The 20,216-nt window shown below is 38.5% G+C and overlaps 3 protein-coding genes across 5 annotated transcripts in view; all 3 read left to right on the top strand.

Annotated features, from left to right (window-relative positions):
- The first annotated feature begins 777 nt into the window (after positions 1 to 777).
- LOC105565078 (receptor-type tyrosine-protein phosphatase F-like) lies at positions 778 to 12,413 on the top strand. Its single transcript, XM_012017938.1, has 33 exons — positions 778 to 840; positions 905 to 1,153; positions 1,363 to 1,515; positions 1,636 to 1,913; positions 2,432 to 2,630; positions 2,727 to 3,071; positions 3,220 to 3,366; positions 3,478 to 3,633; positions 3,714 to 3,866; positions 4,071 to 4,195; positions 4,371 to 4,542; positions 4,856 to 4,923; positions 4,999 to 5,194; positions 5,303 to 5,418; positions 5,658 to 5,853; positions 6,023 to 6,331; positions 6,410 to 6,651; positions 6,802 to 6,877; positions 7,167 to 7,717; positions 8,068 to 8,321; positions 8,498 to 8,786; positions 8,997 to 9,084; positions 9,153 to 9,229; positions 9,361 to 9,495; positions 9,561 to 9,701; positions 9,765 to 9,962; positions 10,111 to 10,307; positions 10,406 to 10,512; positions 10,694 to 10,908; positions 11,273 to 11,401; positions 11,484 to 11,638; positions 11,872 to 12,007; positions 12,143 to 12,413. Exons 2-33 carry the CDS (start codon positions 931 to 933, stop codon positions 12,215 to 12,217), a joined length of 5,901 nt encoding a protein of 1,966 aa, XP_011873328.1. The 5' UTR covers positions 778 to 840; positions 905 to 930; the 3' UTR covers positions 12,218 to 12,413.
- Positions 12,414 to 13,077: 664 nt separating this feature from the next.
- Positions 13,078 to 20,216, top strand: part of LOC105565076 (transcription factor CP2-like protein 1) — a 32,155-nt gene continuing 25,016 nt past the window's right edge. For both annotated transcript variants that reach the window (XM_012017934.1, XM_012017933.1), the window contains exon 1: positions 13,078 to 13,440. The gene's annotated coding sequence lies outside the window, so the exon portion shown is untranslated. The remainder of the gene's footprint in view (positions 13,441 to 20,216) is intronic.
- Positions 13,727 to 18,908, top strand: LOC105565074 (probable inactive tRNA-specific adenosine deaminase-like protein 3). Of its 2 annotated transcripts, none has more exons than XM_012017931.1 (2): positions 13,727 to 14,771; positions 15,982 to 18,908. In XM_012017931.1, exons 1-2 carry the CDS (start codon positions 14,759 to 14,761, stop codon positions 17,250 to 17,252), a joined length of 1,284 nt encoding a protein of 427 aa, XP_011873321.1. In that variant the 5' UTR covers positions 13,727 to 14,758; the 3' UTR covers positions 17,253 to 18,908. The 2 variants fall into 2 exon arrangements, with proteins under 2 accessions (XP_011873321.1, XP_011873322.1); XM_012017932.1 differs by having other exon boundaries at positions 13,728 to 14,761.

Below are 20,216 nucleotides of genomic sequence, written 5' to 3'. Positions count from 1 at the left end.
CATACATATAAAATTTTGTGAGTTTATATTTAAAAGAAAGACTTTTTCAGTATTCTATATAATTATTTGAAAAAATACCTATTTTAAAAAATATAAAATATAAAGTTTATTTAATACAATAATTTTGACTTTACATAATTGAGTGATATTTTACATAAGTGAGTGATAAATTACTTTTTATTTGAAATTAACGTTGCGCATACAATTATTTCTTTATATATATATATATATATATATAATTCATCTTATCATATACAATAAAGAAATTAAAACAAGTGCATTAATAATATTACAATATTATATATATAATATTGTAATATTATTAATGCACTTGTTTTAATTTCTTTATCTTATCATATACGATAAAGAAATTTAAAAAATAAAGTAATTCTACGAAACGTAGAATTATTTTATTTATTCTGAATTTGATATAAAAATGATACATAGACATCCTCAGGAATTGTCGTTTCCTGATGCGTCAGACCCGTTCAGCAGATATGGAATCTGTTATCGCGGATTTACTAGAAGGAAGTTGAGTTCCTTTCTACAATATTTCTCAGTTATTGCCTGTCACCCGGCAGTGAATAGTGTAACACGGACACATACGAAATGTTTCACCAAAAATTTAATTATCTTATTATTTTAATTATATATTATTTGATTTGATTTGATTTGTCGAAACTGAAATGCAAGCTGCTGTCTTCAAATAAAAAAGTGATACCCGTTCACGCGAGTTTTATTCAAGTAAATATATTGTACAATGGGCAAGACTGTTGTACGATTAGATCCAATTCGGCACAAATTTTATTAAAGTAATAGTGTATGAAATAACATAATTAGGTACAGAATATTTATTATGTTATGCTGTTTTATCTACTTCCATTCTGGTAATCGTTATTCTTAGAAACAGCACGTGTGTTTTCGTCGACAATGAAGAAAGCGAGGATGGATGTGCTAATTATCTTCACATTTTTTATCTTCGCGAGTCAGATGCTACATATTTTTGGAAAACTAACTGTATTGCGTGGATCGTTCATATCTACGTACCCCGTCGAAGTTAAATTGATATGCCTCTCAGAGGATGATGGCGGCGCTCTTGTATGGAATTACAATTTAATCTGGGAATATTATACTCCAGCAAAAAACAATTATAGTAAGTCTCAGTCATAAAGATTAAAATGAGCATTATTCCAGCCTGTGGAACCAAATGGATTTAAGAATAAAATATTATTTTTGTTATTTCGGCACATGTGTACTTCTATTCTTACAAAACTTAATATCTTTTAAATAGAAAGTAATTCATAAAACATTCAACTATTTTCACATTTATATGTAACGTTATAAACGTGCACATAATTTTAGAGTTTGAAGATTTAAATAAATTCAGCAATAATGAGATAGATTGCAAAATGAACGCAAGCGAAGGTTGTTTGGAGACATGGATTAAAAACGACTGGAATCTTACAAATTCTTTTAAAACACCTATGGGCCCGGTATTCGATCAACGATGGGAAGGTAAAAATCTGGCAATTTAACAAAAGTTCGTGATATATATAAAATGCATTATAATATTATAAACAAAATATATTTTTACTTTGCAAGTAGCTTCAAGTGACATGTACCTAACATTTTCAGAATTTAAACAGTATGAAAATTATCAAGATATCTACGATCACGTAGATTTTAAACTTACTACTGAAGTGAAGCTCTCGTTTTCGATTCGTGTGGCCCGCGATGCACATGTATTAATTTGCAACGGCATAAATCAATACGCAGATCCTTGCTATTGGATCATAATAGGAGGTTGGGGCAACAGCAAATCTGTCATACGAAAATGCATTACGGGAGTACCAGTACCCGGAAAATGGCCTGAGAAAAATTCGGAATGCAGGAAAGAAGTAGCTGCCTTACAAGTAAATAGATGTACATTGTGTTTCTCTTGTTTAAAGTTATTAAATGTTTATGTTACGTATAATAAGACGTAAAGTGAAGTAGGGGAAAATCGTCTATTATGAGATATGTTTCTAATATGAGATATTAGGTTTTCAACACCCAAATTCAATCACAAATATTTTTTTACAATTGTTACACAATCTAAGAATTTTCCACTAAACAGATTTTGTTCCAAGGGTAATAAATTTATGGTGCAATCAACTGATGGTGCCTATTAATTTAACTGAAACCTTACTATTGCATATTGGGAACTTATCTCATAATGTGGGGCTTTCCTCTATATACGTACAATAAAACATAAAATGTTTTTGAAGCATATTTAAGGCAAATTTGAATTTAAAAATTAATTAATTTAATGTCATTATGCTTTCTACTATTAATGATATTGTCTCAGAAACACAATATTCAACGATCTAAATCCGTAAAAATTGTCTCAAGATTTTTATGCCACATTTAAAAAACTTAATAATTGTTATAGCATACACCATTGTCTTCAACTGAATGGCGATCGTTTACTATTACGTGGGATCCTGCAATAAAGCAAATAAATGTTTATAATACTAAAAAGGTTATTTTGTCTTATACAGACACGAAAAGTGTTCCATACTTACGTTCAAGTAATAATTATCACATGTTTATCAGAAGCGATACAGCGATGTTGTACAGATTTCATATATGTGAGTGTGGATTTTCAACAAATTTTCGTAAAAATCATTTTAAATTCAGGCATCAAGTAACGAAGAACGAATCACATACACGAATATGTTTTTCAGATGACTTTCTGCATACGACTGTCGAGACTGCAGTTTTAACAAGCCCCGTCTTCCGCATTAATAACAAAATGATATGCGTACAATTGTTAGTTGGCCTTTGCGCCGAATGCGACGCACATGTAGTGTTACGCACTCATGATTATAATAAAGAATTAGTAATAGTGACAGTAAAAGGCTTGAGAACGGCTCATGGTTTACCTATGTGGCAATCTGTCAAAATCACGAAAAATATTTCAGAAATCGATTATAATAGTGGAATGATAATTCAATTGATTCCCAAACTCAACAGGATTAGCTCGAATCCGCTGTGGGCGATAGCGAACGTTCGTCAATGTCCCCAAAATGGTGCGAATCTTGTAATTTTTAATGTTTTTAGTACATTTGGAATCTTCGTAATGCTAGTTATGTACGTTTGTTAAATAATTATAAAAGCTTTTCAACATATTATCTTTTTGTATATGTATATAATTTGATTCCTTTTATTTTTTCAAAGCTTTGAGAAGAGGTATTATGAATTCTAAACAAGATTGGGGGAAGCAATTTTTTTGGCCGTTTGAAACATGTCAAAAGTTATTTTACGATGAACATGCTGTCGTAAATCCTTTATCACGCGTCACATCAGATATAAATACAGATCTGGGTAACTATTAACAAATGTTACGTTACATAAGAGAATGAATGACGCAGTTTTATTGATTACGTTTTAAATATGGCAAGCTAAAAATAATTTTAACTTGTTCTTTTTTTTTAGATGATTCAAATTGTTTTGAAGGAAAGATCGGACCGCGATGTTTGTTTTCTTGTAAAGACGATCTGCTTAGTAACTTTGACTGTGGAGGAACCGAAATTTGTTACCACAATGGTTGCACGTGTGCTTCGAGTTTTACAGGAAGCTCATGTGATACACGTAAGTAATTCTTCATGCCGCTAGCATTATTTCTATTTGTATGTATGAAGTATTCGAACATGTAATATTCGAGCTTCCAGCTTGTGCATCAAATCAATATGGTCGTGGCTGCAAAAAGGAGTGTGGCTCATGTCTCTATAAAACTGAGAAACGGTGTAATAAAATAACTGGAGAATGTAGTGATGGTTGTGATAATAGAAAAGGATTATACCTACCACCTTTATGTCAAATAAGTAATAATCTTTTATATAATATATATATAATTATTTTTACATTAAATTTATCAAACGAATATTTACATATGTCATGATTAGAGGCACGTAAAAATTGCAAAATGGTGGACAACTTTTCGACTCAGTCTAGTCCGTTCTATCCGTAAATAAGAGGTGAGTGGGTATTACATAACACCCTGTATAAATATATTGATAATTTTGCAGGTGTAGACAAGCCTAATGCACCTACGATTATCTCAACAACCGAGACGACTATTTGGGCTGCTGTTTCTGTAACATGGAAGGAGGAATATGATGAAATATCAGTTCTATATTCTTTTGTTATTCAAGTAACAGTTTAGTATTATTTTTATAATATTCCTAAATAATAAAATTCTTGTTTGAATTGGTAGTGATTAAATAAATTTTACAATCCGTACAAATGTCTGAATATTGCTTAATATTGCTTACTTCAATAATAAATTGAAAGGAGGGGATCAAGTTTATGGTATACACTTTTTACAGGGAGGAAGCCATGTTCAGCAACCATGGAACGAATTATTTCAAAATATGACACAATTGCAAACACATTTTGAGAAGCTGGAACCTGGCACTACTTATCATATTGCTTTCACCTTAGATATTGCTGGTTTCAAAACTGATAGCGACTGGCAAATAGCTGAGACTGGGTGCAATCGTGAGTCGATTTATTTAGTTTATACACGTAATGTTTATATTATTTATCTCACAACTTATTATTTCATTTATCTCATGATACAACATAAGTTGGAATTATAAATCAAGGTTATTATTCTACATCTTTATTACGTAGCCATTTTAATTGTAAATAGTATGCAATACAAGCAATAAAAGGCATTGAAAATATCTTATTAATGAAAAGCTTGTCACACCTTTAAAGTACTATTAACTTATAATAAAAAATTATATTAGATTTTATGTAATTTTACGAATAATATATTTTCTGTAATGATTTTTACAAAATGATGTAGCTGCTGAAAACTTTGTTTTAACGGCCGAAGAAAACGGCATGATAATTGATTGGCGAATCAGTCCAAATGTAAGTATCTCAAAGGTTTGAGTTTAGTTTTAGAATTCTTTAATTTAAAACTCATTTTTATTTTTTTTATAACAGCAATTATATTCATGTCCAGCAAGTTGGTATTATCTAATAATCCGAAACATAAATACGAGCAATACAATCGTTTCTCAATTGGCTGCGTTTTTTCCATATAAAGTACAAGATTTACAGTCGTACACTTCTTACGATGTAATCATAGGTCACAAAAAACGCGTTTTATTTTCCCAGGAAATTCGTACTCTCGAAGGCAGTAAGTGTGAATATATCTTAGAAATATGTAAAAAAGGTTACTTGTACATTGTGCATTATTGCATATACGAATATATTTGGGATATAAATATATTTTACGAATCCACAGTTCCATCCAGAGTGTTAGAACTTCGTAGTATGCTATCGGCTAATACAGTCATTCTGATGTGGAAACCTCCATATGAACCGAACGGAGAAATAGTGGGATATGAAGTAACTTTGATGGTAATAAACTTCCGTGTACATAAAAGAATTAATTGTTCATCAAAATTAATTAGAATTACTCTATTTTATATTTCAAGCTAGTTTATCTTACATCTGATAGATTTATGTAGTATCCCGAAGTAAATCGTGTGGCATCGTTAAAATCGCATATGCGCATTGAATTTTAACTATTTTAATTATTAGATTGTCCACCTTAACGTGTTTCGACCTGTTATGCAGACACTTTGTATTAATTCCAGATTATGAAGTTCTACGGTTGTGGAGAATCAAAATTATCTTTTTCAAATCATCACATTATTCAGAAGTCTACAACAGAACCAACGATCACTTTTCCAGATTTACATCCATACGCATTTTATTGTGCGCAGGTCATAGTTCATAACACACGATATTTCAGCAGTATCGTAGAGACAACCTTCAGTACAGAACAATCTGGTACATGTACATTACAGTATTTAGTAGAATTATTAAGTTTACAGACAAAAAGGTTAATTAGTCTACTTAGTTACCTGTTTCTTAATCTTTAGTCATGTCTTTGGTAATATATTGATATATCTATACATACAAGTTTACATAGAAAAATTAAGAATCAACAATTTTATAGATATACCATCAGAAGTATTTAGTCAGTTGAAAGTACAAGATTGGAAATTGTTATGGAGTCCGCCCGAAGATTGCACTACAATTTCAGGAACATTGACAGCCAGAATAATAATTCAGGGTATTAGCGACGCTGTTAAGTACTTCAACGTGACCAAACAGACTAGCCTCTCTTATTTTGACTTGAATAAATTAAATCCAAACTTGAACGGTGCTGAGCGATATGTAGCGACAATTTACGTAATAAGAAATTTTACGAGTAAAGAGAATGCCTCCGCTTATCAAAAGTACGAGTTTGAAACTCCGCCGACAGGTAAAACTTATTATTTATAATAATTATTTTTGATAATTTATCATTTTTTTCTATGACTATAACGAATTGAAATAATAGCTCCGCCTAGAGTAACTAATTTGGAGATCGTCGAAATTGATACTCGTCAAACGTATGGTATGATACACTTGAGATGGCAAAGTCCACTGCCACCTCTCAATGGGAAATTACATATTTATGGTGTTCAATTATGTGACACGTATGACAAAGTTTGCTCACTTATTGAAGTTCAAGTCACTGAGTCTTGTGACTTGTGGGAAGATTATATATGCAAAGTTGTTCGACAATCGCAATTAGTGAAGGTAAAGTAATGCTAAGTTCTGTAAAATTTTCAATACTTTTAGCAAACGTGAGTAATTTAAGTGTAAGAAGTAAAAAAGATTAAGAGAATATAAAAGTATTAGGATGATAATACAAAAATAAAAACTGTATAATAATAAATATGTATGTAGGTTGTAGCATACAATATCAACGTTACTGAACCAAGCCCTCCAGCTATTGTGACTGACGATATGCTTCGTACTATAAGTAAAACTTTTAACAATTAATAATTTTAAAAATTTATAAAAACTTGGTATTATAAATATTATAAATTTTCTTAAGACTAAAACTAATCATAATTTATAAAATATTAAATTTTATTATATTATTACAATATCTTTGCTTTACTTGCTATGGCTTTAAAAAAATGCTAACGAAACTTTCCTCTTTTATTACAACCTATATTATATGTAATAAACAATTATTTGATGACTTCTTAGAATTTTCTAAGAATATAACATTAATTTAATTGTATCGATGTGACAACGATTATAAGCAGGTAACATTTTAGGGCCGGACGCACCTGGAAATTATACTTTTACAATCAACAATAACAGTGTGGTTGATCTAAAGTGGCTTCATCCCTGGAAGACAGGTCGTCCTCTCAAGTCTTTTCGTATTGAAATAGAAGAAACTTTCTCTAACCTGAGAATTTTCCAATCGGCCATTAATAAAATTTACATATATCCGGTGACACAATACATGCGCAACTACGCCATACGATTGTATTTATTCTCGTCAACGCGATATATCATCAGCATTCGAGCTGTGACATTTGAGAATAAATTCAGCAGCTCAAAGTTCGTGAAATTCCGTACACCCTCAACCGCAGCTTTTGACGATAATCTGAAGGCCACGGTGGACAAATCCGATTCCACCATTTTATTAAATATACCGACTGTTTTAAATGATACTCGTAATAGCGTGACGCACATCATTGTAAAGGGTCCTAATCTCTGCGAGCAATATACGGAAGTGCCTGAGAATTTACGAGCGCAAGCAGGCGTGAAGATGGACGAAATCGCTTGGCAAGCTGCTGAAGTTACGGTACTAAGTATAGCATTCTTAATAATAATTGGAAATTGTTTTATTGTGATGTAAAACACGTAAATTTGCGGACGACAATAATTCTGTGTTATACGTTATCCGAAAAATAAATAACGTCGCGCAGTACAGACAGAAAACGATATAAATTCACATATTAAACAAAAATTATTGAACTATCTACATACTCGTATCTAAAATTTGGCGTTCTCGTTTCTTTATTTATATTTAACGACTAGCTGAAATTGTTATATATATAATTAAAATAAGATTAATGTTACATAAATCACTACTACTATACAATCTTTATGCGTATCTTTGGAATCGAATATCTTTGCTTTCAATTGTGGCAGACCAATGAGTACGCTGGCGAACGATTCAGAATCGGCGACGATTTAATTTACGGCAATGCAAGGAATTGTCCATTAAAACCTGAAGAGCTTTATGAAATAGTGGTTATCGTAACCGAACAGAATTCGTCTACCGAGCCGATCATGCTTGCAAAATCAGTCCGCGTCGGTGAAGTTCCACCGAAGCATCACGAAGCATGGATCGTACCCATTGTATTTCTCGCTATGGCAGGCGTAGCCTTTTACTTGTACCGAAGGTAGTATTTTTCTGTTTTTTTTTTTAGGTAGAATTATATTGCTGATCTCAGTTACTCATATCTGTCGTCTCAGCAGTTTGGACTAAACGATCTGCTGATGCCACGAATCAAATTTCGATGGATTACAGATTAATTTTATATTTACTGCAATCCGACGGGTGATTTCCATTTTACAGGAAAAAGCAAAAATTTACGGAGCAGCAAATGCAAGACGAGATGATTTTGTCACAGAACATCGAGAACTACGAACAAGAAAACAAGTCCGTGATTTCGCATTCGAAGGAAGACCCGTCAACTCCTTCTGACAGACAATCCCTATCGCGGGCAACCACCCCGGAAGAGCTGCCGGTCGCCGTCGCGAACGACGACGAAGAGGAAGAAATGACATCGCTGGTGAAGGTGAAAGATTTCGAAGATTACGTTAGGCGAGCGATACAGTCAGGATTGCTCGATAAGCAGTACGAGGTGAGTTCTCGACTTTCATTTTAACACTTGAATTATCAAAATGGGATTACTTCGAAAACTTGACGTTTGCATGAATGTATCTTTGTAATATACAATACTTTGCGGAGAACAAAATTATTTCCTTTACTTTACATATAGTGATTGCAATTATATGCCTAGCCTTATAATTTATCACAATATAATAAGATGAATTGATGATCTTTTCTCGAGACCTTCCATAGAGGGCAAACTCGACCGTGGGATTACGGGAAATTGCCGCAGAACAAGTCTAAAAATCGATACGGGAATCTTATTGCGTGTAAGTAAGAAATCGGCCGCGGACTACATTTATGCAACAATGAATTAATATCGTGCCGATTTGTACAGATGACGAAACGCGTGTGGTACTAAAGAAATTTCCGGATGACGTTCACTCCGATTACATCAACGCTAATTACATCACCGTATGTCCCAATTACTCACAAGTGTCTTAGTTTCGAGACGCAAATTGATATATTATATTTCTGCGTAAATCATATTCACGCGATATTAACTAATAATAATTTTTTAATTTGACTAATAATTATTCAAAAAGGGCTATAAGAAGGAAAAGCGCTACATAGCGACACAAGGACCCAAACCCAACACGGTCATCGATTTCTGGCGCATGATTTGGCAAGAACACGTTCTTATTATTTGCATGTTGGCAAATGTGGTCGAAAGTGGAAAAGTAAGCTTTTTGTTTGTTAAATCGTTATTCTTTCGCGTAAATATATACCTTAATATCTTTTATAGACAAAGTGCGAGCAATATTGGCCGGATATTGGCAAGAAGAAGAAATACGGCGACATTTTTGTGCTGAACGCGAAGCACAATGTTTTCGCTGATTATTGCTTTAGAACTTTTAACGTCACTTGTGGAAAAGAGACTCGAAAGGTACCAATATTTTTAACTAATGGAACGTAACAGCTTATATTAAACAATAAACATCAATAACAGATAGAACACCTGCATTATACGGCTTGGCCGGATCATGGCGTGCCATTGTACACGCACTCCGTGGTCACATATTTGAAGAAACTGTTGGCGACACCACCTGGAAAAGGACCCGTGGTAGTCCACTGTAGTGCTGGTGTTGGAAGAACCGGGACCATCATTTTGTGCGACATTTGCCTCCATCGAGCAGCGGCAGAGGGGGTAACAATCACTTTTAATCATCGTTTTAGTAACGTCATTTGTATTAATTAACCATATTCAGAAGTTTGGTATATACAGGGTGAATCATTAAGGCTATTCCAATCTTTTACCATGAGGGATGGATTAAAAAACTAATTAAATTGTTCAGGTGGTCGATGTTTTTACCGAAACGGCGTCTATTAGAAACGAAAGAGCTAATATGGTGGATAATAAACAGCAATATCTGCTGGCGCATTTGGCATTAGTGGAATGTTTGCTTTCTGTCCCAACCACATTGCCGTGTAACGAGATGTTAACGACACGGATCAAAGAGTTAAAAAAACAATTACCTATTCAACAGCAAAGGTATTTTTTTAACTCAATTTTAATTTACATTGATACTTGAGTCGATAAAGATGACGTTGAGAAAGTTGCATTTAATTTTCCATTAAAATTAAAATTAGATTACAAAACACTGCGTGGCAAGACGAAGCTTTGCGACAGGTTACGTCCCCACCGCCGTTGTCAGAGCGTAATCGGGCCAAAAACAGATTTCCGGAACTGCTTTCAGGTCTGTTCGTTTATTTTAATTACATGGGATTTATTTTATTGGCCTTTAACATTTCAAATTTTTACCAATTATATCATTAAACTAAAAACTTAAACTAACGTTTGGCATAACTTACTATAAATCATTGAGGTGTCATAGAAATGTCAAAGATTTATTTAGAAAAGATTAATTTATTTCACAGAGAAGGTCAGTAGAATATATTTGAAGAGATACCCGACATCGGACGAGGACAGCGATTATCTATCCGCCGTTTACGTAGACGGAGTAAAACTTCAGAATCAGTATTTGGCCACGCAGCTTCCCATGCCGTCGACGATTAATGATTTCTGGCGAATGATTGCCGAGTTAAAAGTTGAACTTATTCTCATGCTGCAACCACCTGATTTGAAGGATCCTGTACGTCTCTAACATATTAATTTTTGCACATATTAACTCAAAACGTATTTATGAAAGTAAGGAAGAGAAAGAGAGAGAGAGAGAGAGAGAGAGAGAGAGAGAGAGAGAGAGAGAGAGAGAGAGAGAAGAGAGAGAGAGAGAGAGAGAGAGAGGGAGGGAGAAAATATTTAACAAATATAAATTTATTGACTTGTGACAAATACTTGGTGCATTTTTAATTTCTGAATTCATTTGCTTAAATAAAATGAATCAGCACCTGAGATAGAGGCGTAAAATACATTATATAATAAACACATGAAAATCATAAATTTTAATCTATACAAATATTGTTGTGCACAAAAAATAATATTTCTGTAAATTTTAGACTTGCTGCTCTATCGCTCCTGCAAACGGCGAGTTTAAACCAGTCCCATATTTGAACGTTACAGTGAAGGAAGTTGTGGAGCTGGAATATTATACTTCACAAAAATTGTTGCTCGTCGACAATTCCGAGGTACATCAATTCAAGCGACAAGTCGATAGTTTTCACTTGCCAGTACCTACTCAGCGTGATGACACTTCTGTTTCTATCGCAGAAACCCTCGAGGGAACAATTTGTTACCATACTGTGTTTGACGGAGTGGAAATCTGGAAGGGATCAACCACCGCCACCAGTTATGACGATGGTGACCTTTTGGCAAGCTGCGGAGAGAATCGCGAGAGGCGATGGGCCCACCGTCACGCTTTGCCAGTAAAACTTTGAACTATTATTGCTCCAAATCCAAAGGAAAATCGCTATACTTTACACTTTCGTGTTTTTCTTCAATAACGAAAAAGTTTTCCTCTTAGAGTTTATATTTTTTACTTCTAGACAAATCAGACAAACATAAATAATAATCATAAAATTGTTTAATAGATCAATTTTGAATTTATAGCTTCTAAATAATATCTAAACAATATCAGAGGAATAAGATAATTTTTCAGCGACGGAGTAACTGGATGCGGTCTCTACTTGGCACTGAGTTTCCTGCTGGAACGAATGGCCGTCGAAAGAGAATGCGACGTTTGTTTGGCGGTGCGAGCCGTTAGACGATCGAGAGCAGATTTCGTTCGTTCTTTGGTAATGTATCATTTTCACAGAAAGAGAAAATCTCGACAATTTTATCGTTAAAAAATCTTAGTTATTGCTATTAGAAAAAAGTAATTAGAGAATTTTAAGAATATACTCAAATCAGGAATTTTGTTTCATGTTTAGGAGCATCTGGAATATCTATACGAAGCCGCAGTTACATATTTAGAGTACTTTGAAACCTATGCGAACTTTTCGTGAAATAAAGATAAGTAATCCTGATAAAATAACCAAGAAGCAGCATTACATTGTAATAGATAAGCGAACGCAGTGTCGCAAATAACCACATATGTATCAAGTACTGATAGGATGTGCATGAAATATTGGAGCTTTCATATTAATGTAGAAAGTGTTTTAGTTTCGCAATCTGAAATATACGGAATATTATAGAGGGAAATAGCTAATGGCTGGTAGAACTTTGTTTTTCTCTGTTTTTCTATTATACGTCCAAGGTAAACCACCTTCGTACTTATCGATACATTAATGTGTCATACACAACGACAATCTCGCGATGCTTTTATCTGATAACGCGGGAACGCGCATTAATTCGAAATGTTAAGCGAAGTAAACTCTACTGTGAGTAATATCAGAGATACATGGATGTGACCTGCCTTAGAAAAATTCAAAATTTAATTTGAAGAAACAGCTGCGTGCGCTTAGAAATTCTGAATTAAATGAACGAACAATTTTACACTTCAATTTTTCTTCCTATCTCTTTAGTGGCTGTTTTGTTGTATATAAAATATTTTATAATTCAAATATCGTAAACGCTTCTCGCAGTAGGCACAAAAGGAAATAGTAAAAACAATATAACATTTATTTCCGCTTTTTCGAATAGCGATTAAAAATCCTTCACGTGACAAGAGCGCAACGAAAGAAGAAACAATTGGAAATGGCAGCTCTGTTCTATCCCCTTTAAAAACCACGTGGCGGAATGTCACTGTTAAATCCCGCGATTGCAGTTCGGATATTCAAACGAGGCTGCCCTTCGGAATCTCATTTCGGCGGCCATGACCGACTCGCCGTGGCCGATTCCGGCGTTTGTCAGGCGAAAAGCGCAAAATTTTAACGGGGCCGACGAGCGATGACCGAAGCTGCGGGTATCTCCCTGCCTCTCTCAAAGTCTTTCATCTCGCCGGCAGAAGGCGCCGCCATCGTGGACCTCGCTGATAAACAGCTCATGCTACATACGACAAAGAGACGCGAGCCGTCGCGACGAAGCAAACGAGGTGCCTCCGGCGCGCTATTCTCACGTGTGTTTGCGCGCGTTTCCGGCCGCAGTTGGTAGCGCGAACACGAGGAATAATACGACTGAACGGTGAATCGCCGTGAGCGTTTGACCGCCGAGGACCGGGGCGTGAGACCGAGGGAAAAATCAGGGCGTGTTTCGTGCGGCAGTAGCCGCGCCGCCGCTCAAGCAGCAGGTAAGGATCCCGTGTGTAAAGTGCGTGCGTGCGTGCGCATGGCGAACACGTGGCGTCGCGACGGCGCGTCGCGGACGCGACGCGCGCGTCGACGTCCCGCGTCGACGCGGCTCCATTTTCCCAGGCGCCGTGGCCGGCTGACAGCCAGAGCGTTTAGCCGACGATCGACATGTCGACCGAGCCAAGGCCGCGGAGGACATGTTTGCCGCGCCAAGTCGATCGCTCGAAATGACCCGCGCGAGATTTCCCGCTCGCGTTCGAACGCGAGCCCCGAACGAGCGGCCACCGGTGGAAAGAGGTCGAAAAGGGGGATGAAAGGGGGGAAAAGCCGGGGATTTTGTCACGCGCGGGCGCGGCGGAGACATCGAGCGGACCTCGCTTCACTCCGCTCGCCTGCTGTTCGTTTTCTGTTATATAAGGATCACGCTCTGCGAATGTGCAATCTTGGACGCCATCTTAAACGAGCGGTGCGAATTTGTGCCGGAATTCGAATGCGCTGCGTCCGCAGAAACTCGCCGAATCGGCGCGGCGTTGCGCGAAACGTAACGCGGAGGCGGAGTTTGTATAATTTCTTTTCTTTTCAACAAGGGGGTTTAATTCAATTAGCCACTTGATTTGCTGTAATCGCGGAAGGATGGACAGTGCGTCGATCTGTGTTTTTTCCGCTTGTCACAAACGATAAATAATCCCCCCTCTCTCTCTCTCTCTTTCTCCCGTGAATTTTAATCAGTTTTCTTTTCGCGTCTTACTTTATGCTGGAAACGATTTGAACGACGCGTCGTTCAAATCGTTTCCACGTCGTGACTAATTAAATCGACGCACACTCTGCGACAATCGTCGCAGAAAAACATAGGCCGTAATAAAACTATTCTGGTAAACAGATTAGATTATAAACCGATAACAGCGGTTTTTTATTGCATGTGACGTGGAAGACCGTCATAGAAATCATAAAGTTTTCTTAAAACCAGAAGATAAATCGAATTCAAGTATTTCTCACGTGTGCACGTCGTATCTCGTGAAGAAATGCAGCAATGAATATCTGCATTACGAAGGACAGAGTCAGCCCTATAAGTTGTTTTCGTTGAACATCTAAATTTTGGCGATAAAAAAAAACAGTGGCTTCTTTCAGCCGGGTAACATTTCCCGGATCTTGAATAGTGGAAAGTTTCCACAATTTCTCAGCTCGGATACGGAAGACGCGTATTATTACGGTATCACGTTATCAGCTATCAGATGGCTGATATATCGTGCGAAGTGGGTCTCTCGGCGGAGTAGCAGCTGCACCGTGTCGCTCGCGCGTGCGCGGTTTTCACGGAAAATGGTGATTTTGCGTAAGAATTGGCGATTCTTGCGGTTATTATTTATCAATCGCGTGTGACGCGGCCGCACATCGCGCCTCGGCTTTCCTGCAATTCTGTAAACCGCACGCGGGAATATAATGAGTTACACAACCGAAAGACCTTTACGCAGGAATTCACTTACGCGGCGAGGAGGGAAAAAATAATATAAATTAATGGGCGGCCATGGCTGGTTTATTAATTCATATTATTTCTTATCTCGAGTCCTCTCTTCGCAAGCCGTGTAATTCTTGATATTTATTCAGAAGTATTTACGCCTCTCCTCGCCGTATCTCTCGCGCGTCTCATGCGTTTGAAGAATATATTTGCTGGAACTTTAAACAGAGTGTTCGCGCCGAGATCGGATAAAATTTTCTTTGACGAAGATACGATTCGTTGTAATAAACGGCCGTGTTATCTTTACTGCGATCAGACGCTGACGGCGTCAAGTACGACAGCGTACGCTTACGCGCAGTCGAAATTAAAGGAAACTTTGGCTCGAACTTCGGACTTTTTAACGCGACGCCTTGTTCCTCGTGCAAACAGCGACGCCGTACAATTGCGCCTAACTCCGACAATCGATCCGACCGTGGCCCAAGTTGACAGCAATTTAAAATCGCTTCTGTTCCTTCGCAAGAAGATGTCCCGCGGGCTAATTCCGATTAGGGTCCATCCGGCGCCCCGGCGGAAGGATCATCTCCGCGCCGTGCCTTCTTACTTTCGCCGGAACCCCACCGATATTTTACGATCGTGACGCACGAAAGTGTCCTTAAGGCACCTCTCGCAATCGTTTTTGATATTTCGAGCTATTCCAATGTCGATCATTGACCTTGTTCTCGTCACATTTCACAACGTAATTTACCTTCCTATATCAAAAATCTGTGCTCGACGATTTAGATACTGAATGGCAAGTGTCATGGTAAAAATAAGTTTACGGCGCCAAAGAGAACCTTGCGCTTGTTGACATCTCATTCTTCTCTGTGCTTGACGTACTTACACTTAAAAATTACAAAATATAACTTGAAAGCTGAATGACGGATTTACGAACGTCGCGTAAAGGAAATAATGGCGAAAAAAATAATGTCAGTGAGGTAAAGAGATAGCGGAAAACGTTTCTCAGCGTAACGCTCGGCAGAGCGGTGTCTCGCAAATATCATCGCCCCGAGGAATCTTCTAACGATAAGTGAAGGCAGCGTCTTTTCAGGGTGGACGATGACGTCGCCGAAGAGAGTCAAGGCATGCAAGATGGAGAGCGCTGGAAGAAGCTGGACGGCGAGACCAATTCTAGGCACGGATTTCACGGAAGCCTGTCCGCTGCAAGAGGTCTACGTGGGCGTCTTGAAGCAACGGAAGGACACGTCCACCGCGATCAAAAGCATATCTGCCGCTCTCCCTGGATTCGCTCACCTGAAGCGCTGTTCCAACGGGAAATTACTTCTGGCCCCGCTTCGCTCGGACGAATCGTCGGGTGAGAAAGGCCACGACATTTCTCTCGGTGAAAATCAACTGAAGGCTCGGCTGAAGGAGAGAGGATTCGATCTCTCGTTATTGGAGGAGAAATTCGAGGTGACAAAGGTGCCGGCCAAAGCGCCAAAGACAAAGTTACAGGCCAGTGAAGCTTCGAAGGTCTGGCCGGTAAACTTCCATCCTGACCAGACGATTGAGAGCCTGATCGACGGCTCGATTTTCGACGAGGATTGTTTGAACGCGATCGAACGAATCATGTCGCTGGTAATGGAAGCTGCGAGGTTGGAGACAGTCGGCGACGAGCGCTGCACCGGTGCCGCGGCGATTGTCGATCCCGAGGACGGAAGAATCCTGGCGGTGGCTGCCGCGAGAATCGATAGACACCCCATGTGGCACGCCGCTATGCTGGCGGTGGATCTCGTTGCCAGACTTCACGGTGGCGGTGCGTGGAAATTGAGCGACGAGGAATGCAAAGGAACGAAGGGACAAGCGGAAGCTATCGACGAGGAAGACGACGGAGGGCCAGATTCGAGCGCCGCGACTGAAGATCAGAGCCTGAAGAGGCTTCGACGGATCAAGAGAAGATACGAGGAAGACGCACCGCTCTGCTATCCGAGATCTCTAGCCTCGCTGCAGTTGCCGGCACAAACGTCCCTCGAGACGCAAGTCGTGCGGAAAGGACGAAGGAACAACGGTGCCAAGATGGAGAGCTCGCAGCAGAAGGAATGCGAAGATAACACGAGGAAATGCGGACCGTATCTCTGCACCGGTTATTGGGCATTTCTGCTGATGGAACCGTGTCCTCTGTGCGCTATGGCGTTGCTGCATTCCAGAGTCGCGCGGATTTTCTACGGCACCGCCAACCGGAGTGCCGGGGTTTTGGGCTCCCGGGCGATTTTGCATACGGTGCCAGGTTTAAACCATCGATACCGGGTCTGGAGCGGAATCCTGGAACGGGAGTGCCGACAGGCGCTGGAGGAAATCAATGCTCGTAGAAGCCGCGGCTAAACGAGGCGGTTCTATTGTGGCAGATAATAACGTTCTAAGTGGCTACTGGCAATTAGTCATCGCGGTCTCGGGAACTGAAGATATTGATGCGAAACCAGACAAAACAGAAAGACAAACAGTAGCGAGGCGTATATTTTGTCGTTGACGTCCCCTGCTCGTTTTCACTGATGACTTCTCGTGCGAATTGCGTTATCTACGCGCACGGGTGACATTATAATGACATTTTTGTGATACGTTATCTCACTTGCATAACACGTTGTGCACATTCGTGTCATAAAGAAGTAAATCCCTTCCAACAGAAGGAACCGCAATTGTGATATCCATTGATATGTCACGTCCGACTCGATACCCTCGCAGCACTTTTTTCTCGCGATATTGTTCCGAAGGGACAATCGGAGTAACTTCTTGGTAGGAAATTGTTTGGACAAATAAATGATTTCCTATATCTATCAACGGATTATTTCTTGAACCATCGGTCAGCACAGCAACAACTTAGATACCTGCATGCTATAACCGGTTTTATAATTTCAATCGAAAGCAACACGGCGCAAAAGACTACACATGGTACGGACGTGCATTCGGCCATAATGAGTCTCGGTATATGCGTGACCTTGACGCGTGCATGTGCGTCCGCATCTGCTGTCTCTTCTTGGTGTGCACGGCGGATTAACACTTGTGTTTGCCGACACACACGGCGTGACGTTCGATCATTCCCCGAAGATTGTAAAAATCATTTCTGTATATTCTTTCGTCTTTCGTTTTCGATAACGCAGTGTAGCCTCCGGTGCAAAGCAGGATCTTGAGATGTTCGAGTCATAGTCAAAATATTTATTTTACATTTCTTACAGCCTACTTCAACGGAGAGAACTCGATTTTTTATTAACTAGACTACTAGCTGCTCTTCGACCAATTTCTCAGTCATTACTGTATTGCCAAATGGTCCGCCTACATTTTGCTTCTTCATTGCATTATTAACCTTTTCCGCGGGTTTATCTGCCCATAGTAGACGAAGACAGGCCCGAACGTCGCGCCTCAATGTTCGATAGCACAATTCATTTTGCGCGCATAATCGTAAATCATCGGTATGATTTATACGCGCTTAACTCCATGCTTCGTGTCGTGACGACATATCGTTTAATTCAGAAGCAAATAATCATGTTTCTCCGCGACAATAATATACAATCTTATTTGCCGGTTATTTTTCTCTCGCACGGATTTCCCAGGCACGTTCGTCGCAGTTATCTCGCAACGAGAGGTGCTGATAATGAGCAGAGTTCGACGGCGAATTTGTCAAAACGCTTGTAGCGTAGATAACCAAGTTGTAAGACACCTGGTATAATGCTATAACATAAAAGGTATGTAATGTTATCGGTGCGCCGATAAAATTCTGCGGATTTTACGAATGTTGTCGTTCGATTTAATTACGCACAGTTCGATCGATAATACGGTTTGATGACACTTGAGAGCACACGACGCAGTCTGTGGAAGATGATAATTAATTAATTAAGAGCCATTTGTTTGACATTATTGCGTCAGTGACTAACACGCACCTTATAAATGGATATTACGCATTTTCGAATTATATGTCAAGTAGAAATAGTTTGACTAGAAACATACATTATGCTAATTATATTTTTCTTATTTGCGTAAATGAGAGTCGGGCGATTTTATTTTAAATTCTTGACATTAACTAAAATTACAATAAAATTAAACCACGTATACACTTGAGGAAATACCCCATTATATACATATATTGTACAAAGAATTTTGCCTTACAAATTTAAATAATTAGAAATAATAAATAATCTTTCGTCGTAAAAATAGCAAAATATTTAAACGTTGAACATAGATGTAACAGTTTGCAACTGGTGTTACGATTTCACGTGAAATTTTTAGGCTTTTGTAATTTCTAACAACAGTTGAAGACAATTCTCGTAGATCGATCCCCTGCGGTCGGGGATTTTCGCGTTAAATAAAAAGTGACGCTGCTCATCGCGCACAACTTTGTTTGTTACGAGTCAGGTCGTGACTCGTTATGATAAGCTTGTCAGACGAACTGAAGCGATCGCCATGGTCGTTGATCTGGAAGAAACACGGATGCAAAGTACATCTACAAAACAACGTTACATCTACAACAGGAGAGGTTTTAATTGGGCGGTTGATTAAAAATATTGTTGGACGATCCAATTTCTTCGCTAAGTGGGATTATTATTTTAGTGCATATTTTATAGAATTAAATTTCCCCCGGATCGTGCTGTAGATCTTGCAGCAAGAATTTTAGATAAAAATCTTACAATATCGCGAAAGAAAAATATCCAGGAACTGTAAATTTTGGAAAAATTATATGCCTACGGAAATAAGAAGAAATACTGTCTCCAGTGCGCCTACTTTATCGACAACATGAAAACTATGTCACGCTAATGGAGATAACCGTCTTTTTCTATAAAACATCTACAGAGTCGAGATTTTTTTCTTAGCCAATGCGCGAGCATATTTGCGTTCTAGGAATTGCTTGAGTCGCTATGAAGCGAATAGCGAGTACGCGATGGTGACCCTGCGGATTGACATCGATCAACGAAACTACAGCTGATCCATTCCGGAGGAGAGTCGCGCGATTGTTCATGAAAAGAGAAGAGGATAGAGCGAGAGAGGTGGACGTGATGCATGAAAAAGTCGTGAACCGCAAATTATTACGAGGAAGGCGTTATCGTGTTTATCTAAGAGCCGATGAGGAGAGTCGGTCGCAGAACGACGAACGATAATTCTACAACGAAAAAATTCATACGTTTTATAGAGGCTTTTGAAGGGGCTTCGAATTGCATTTGATACGTCGTGTATACAACGTATTATATTAGTCTTCATGGCTTCCGGATGGTTGCCGCGTCCGTTTGCAGTGTGGTGCCGACGTTTCGCAGGCGTTGCAGTCTGCTTCATCAGGGCTGGGAGACTCTGATACTGTATCAG

The sequence above is a fragment of the Vollenhovia emeryi genome, unplaced genomic scaffold, assembly GCF_000949405.1.
Source record: "Vollenhovia emeryi isolate VEMERY1.0 unplaced genomic scaffold, V.emery_V1.0 DF939155.1, whole genome shotgun sequence".
Classification (NCBI taxonomy): Eukaryota; Metazoa; Arthropoda; class Insecta; order Hymenoptera; family Formicidae; genus Vollenhovia; species Vollenhovia emeryi.
The sequence above is the reverse complement of the archived record's forward strand: the minus strand, read 5'-3'. Positions and strand labels throughout refer to the sequence as shown.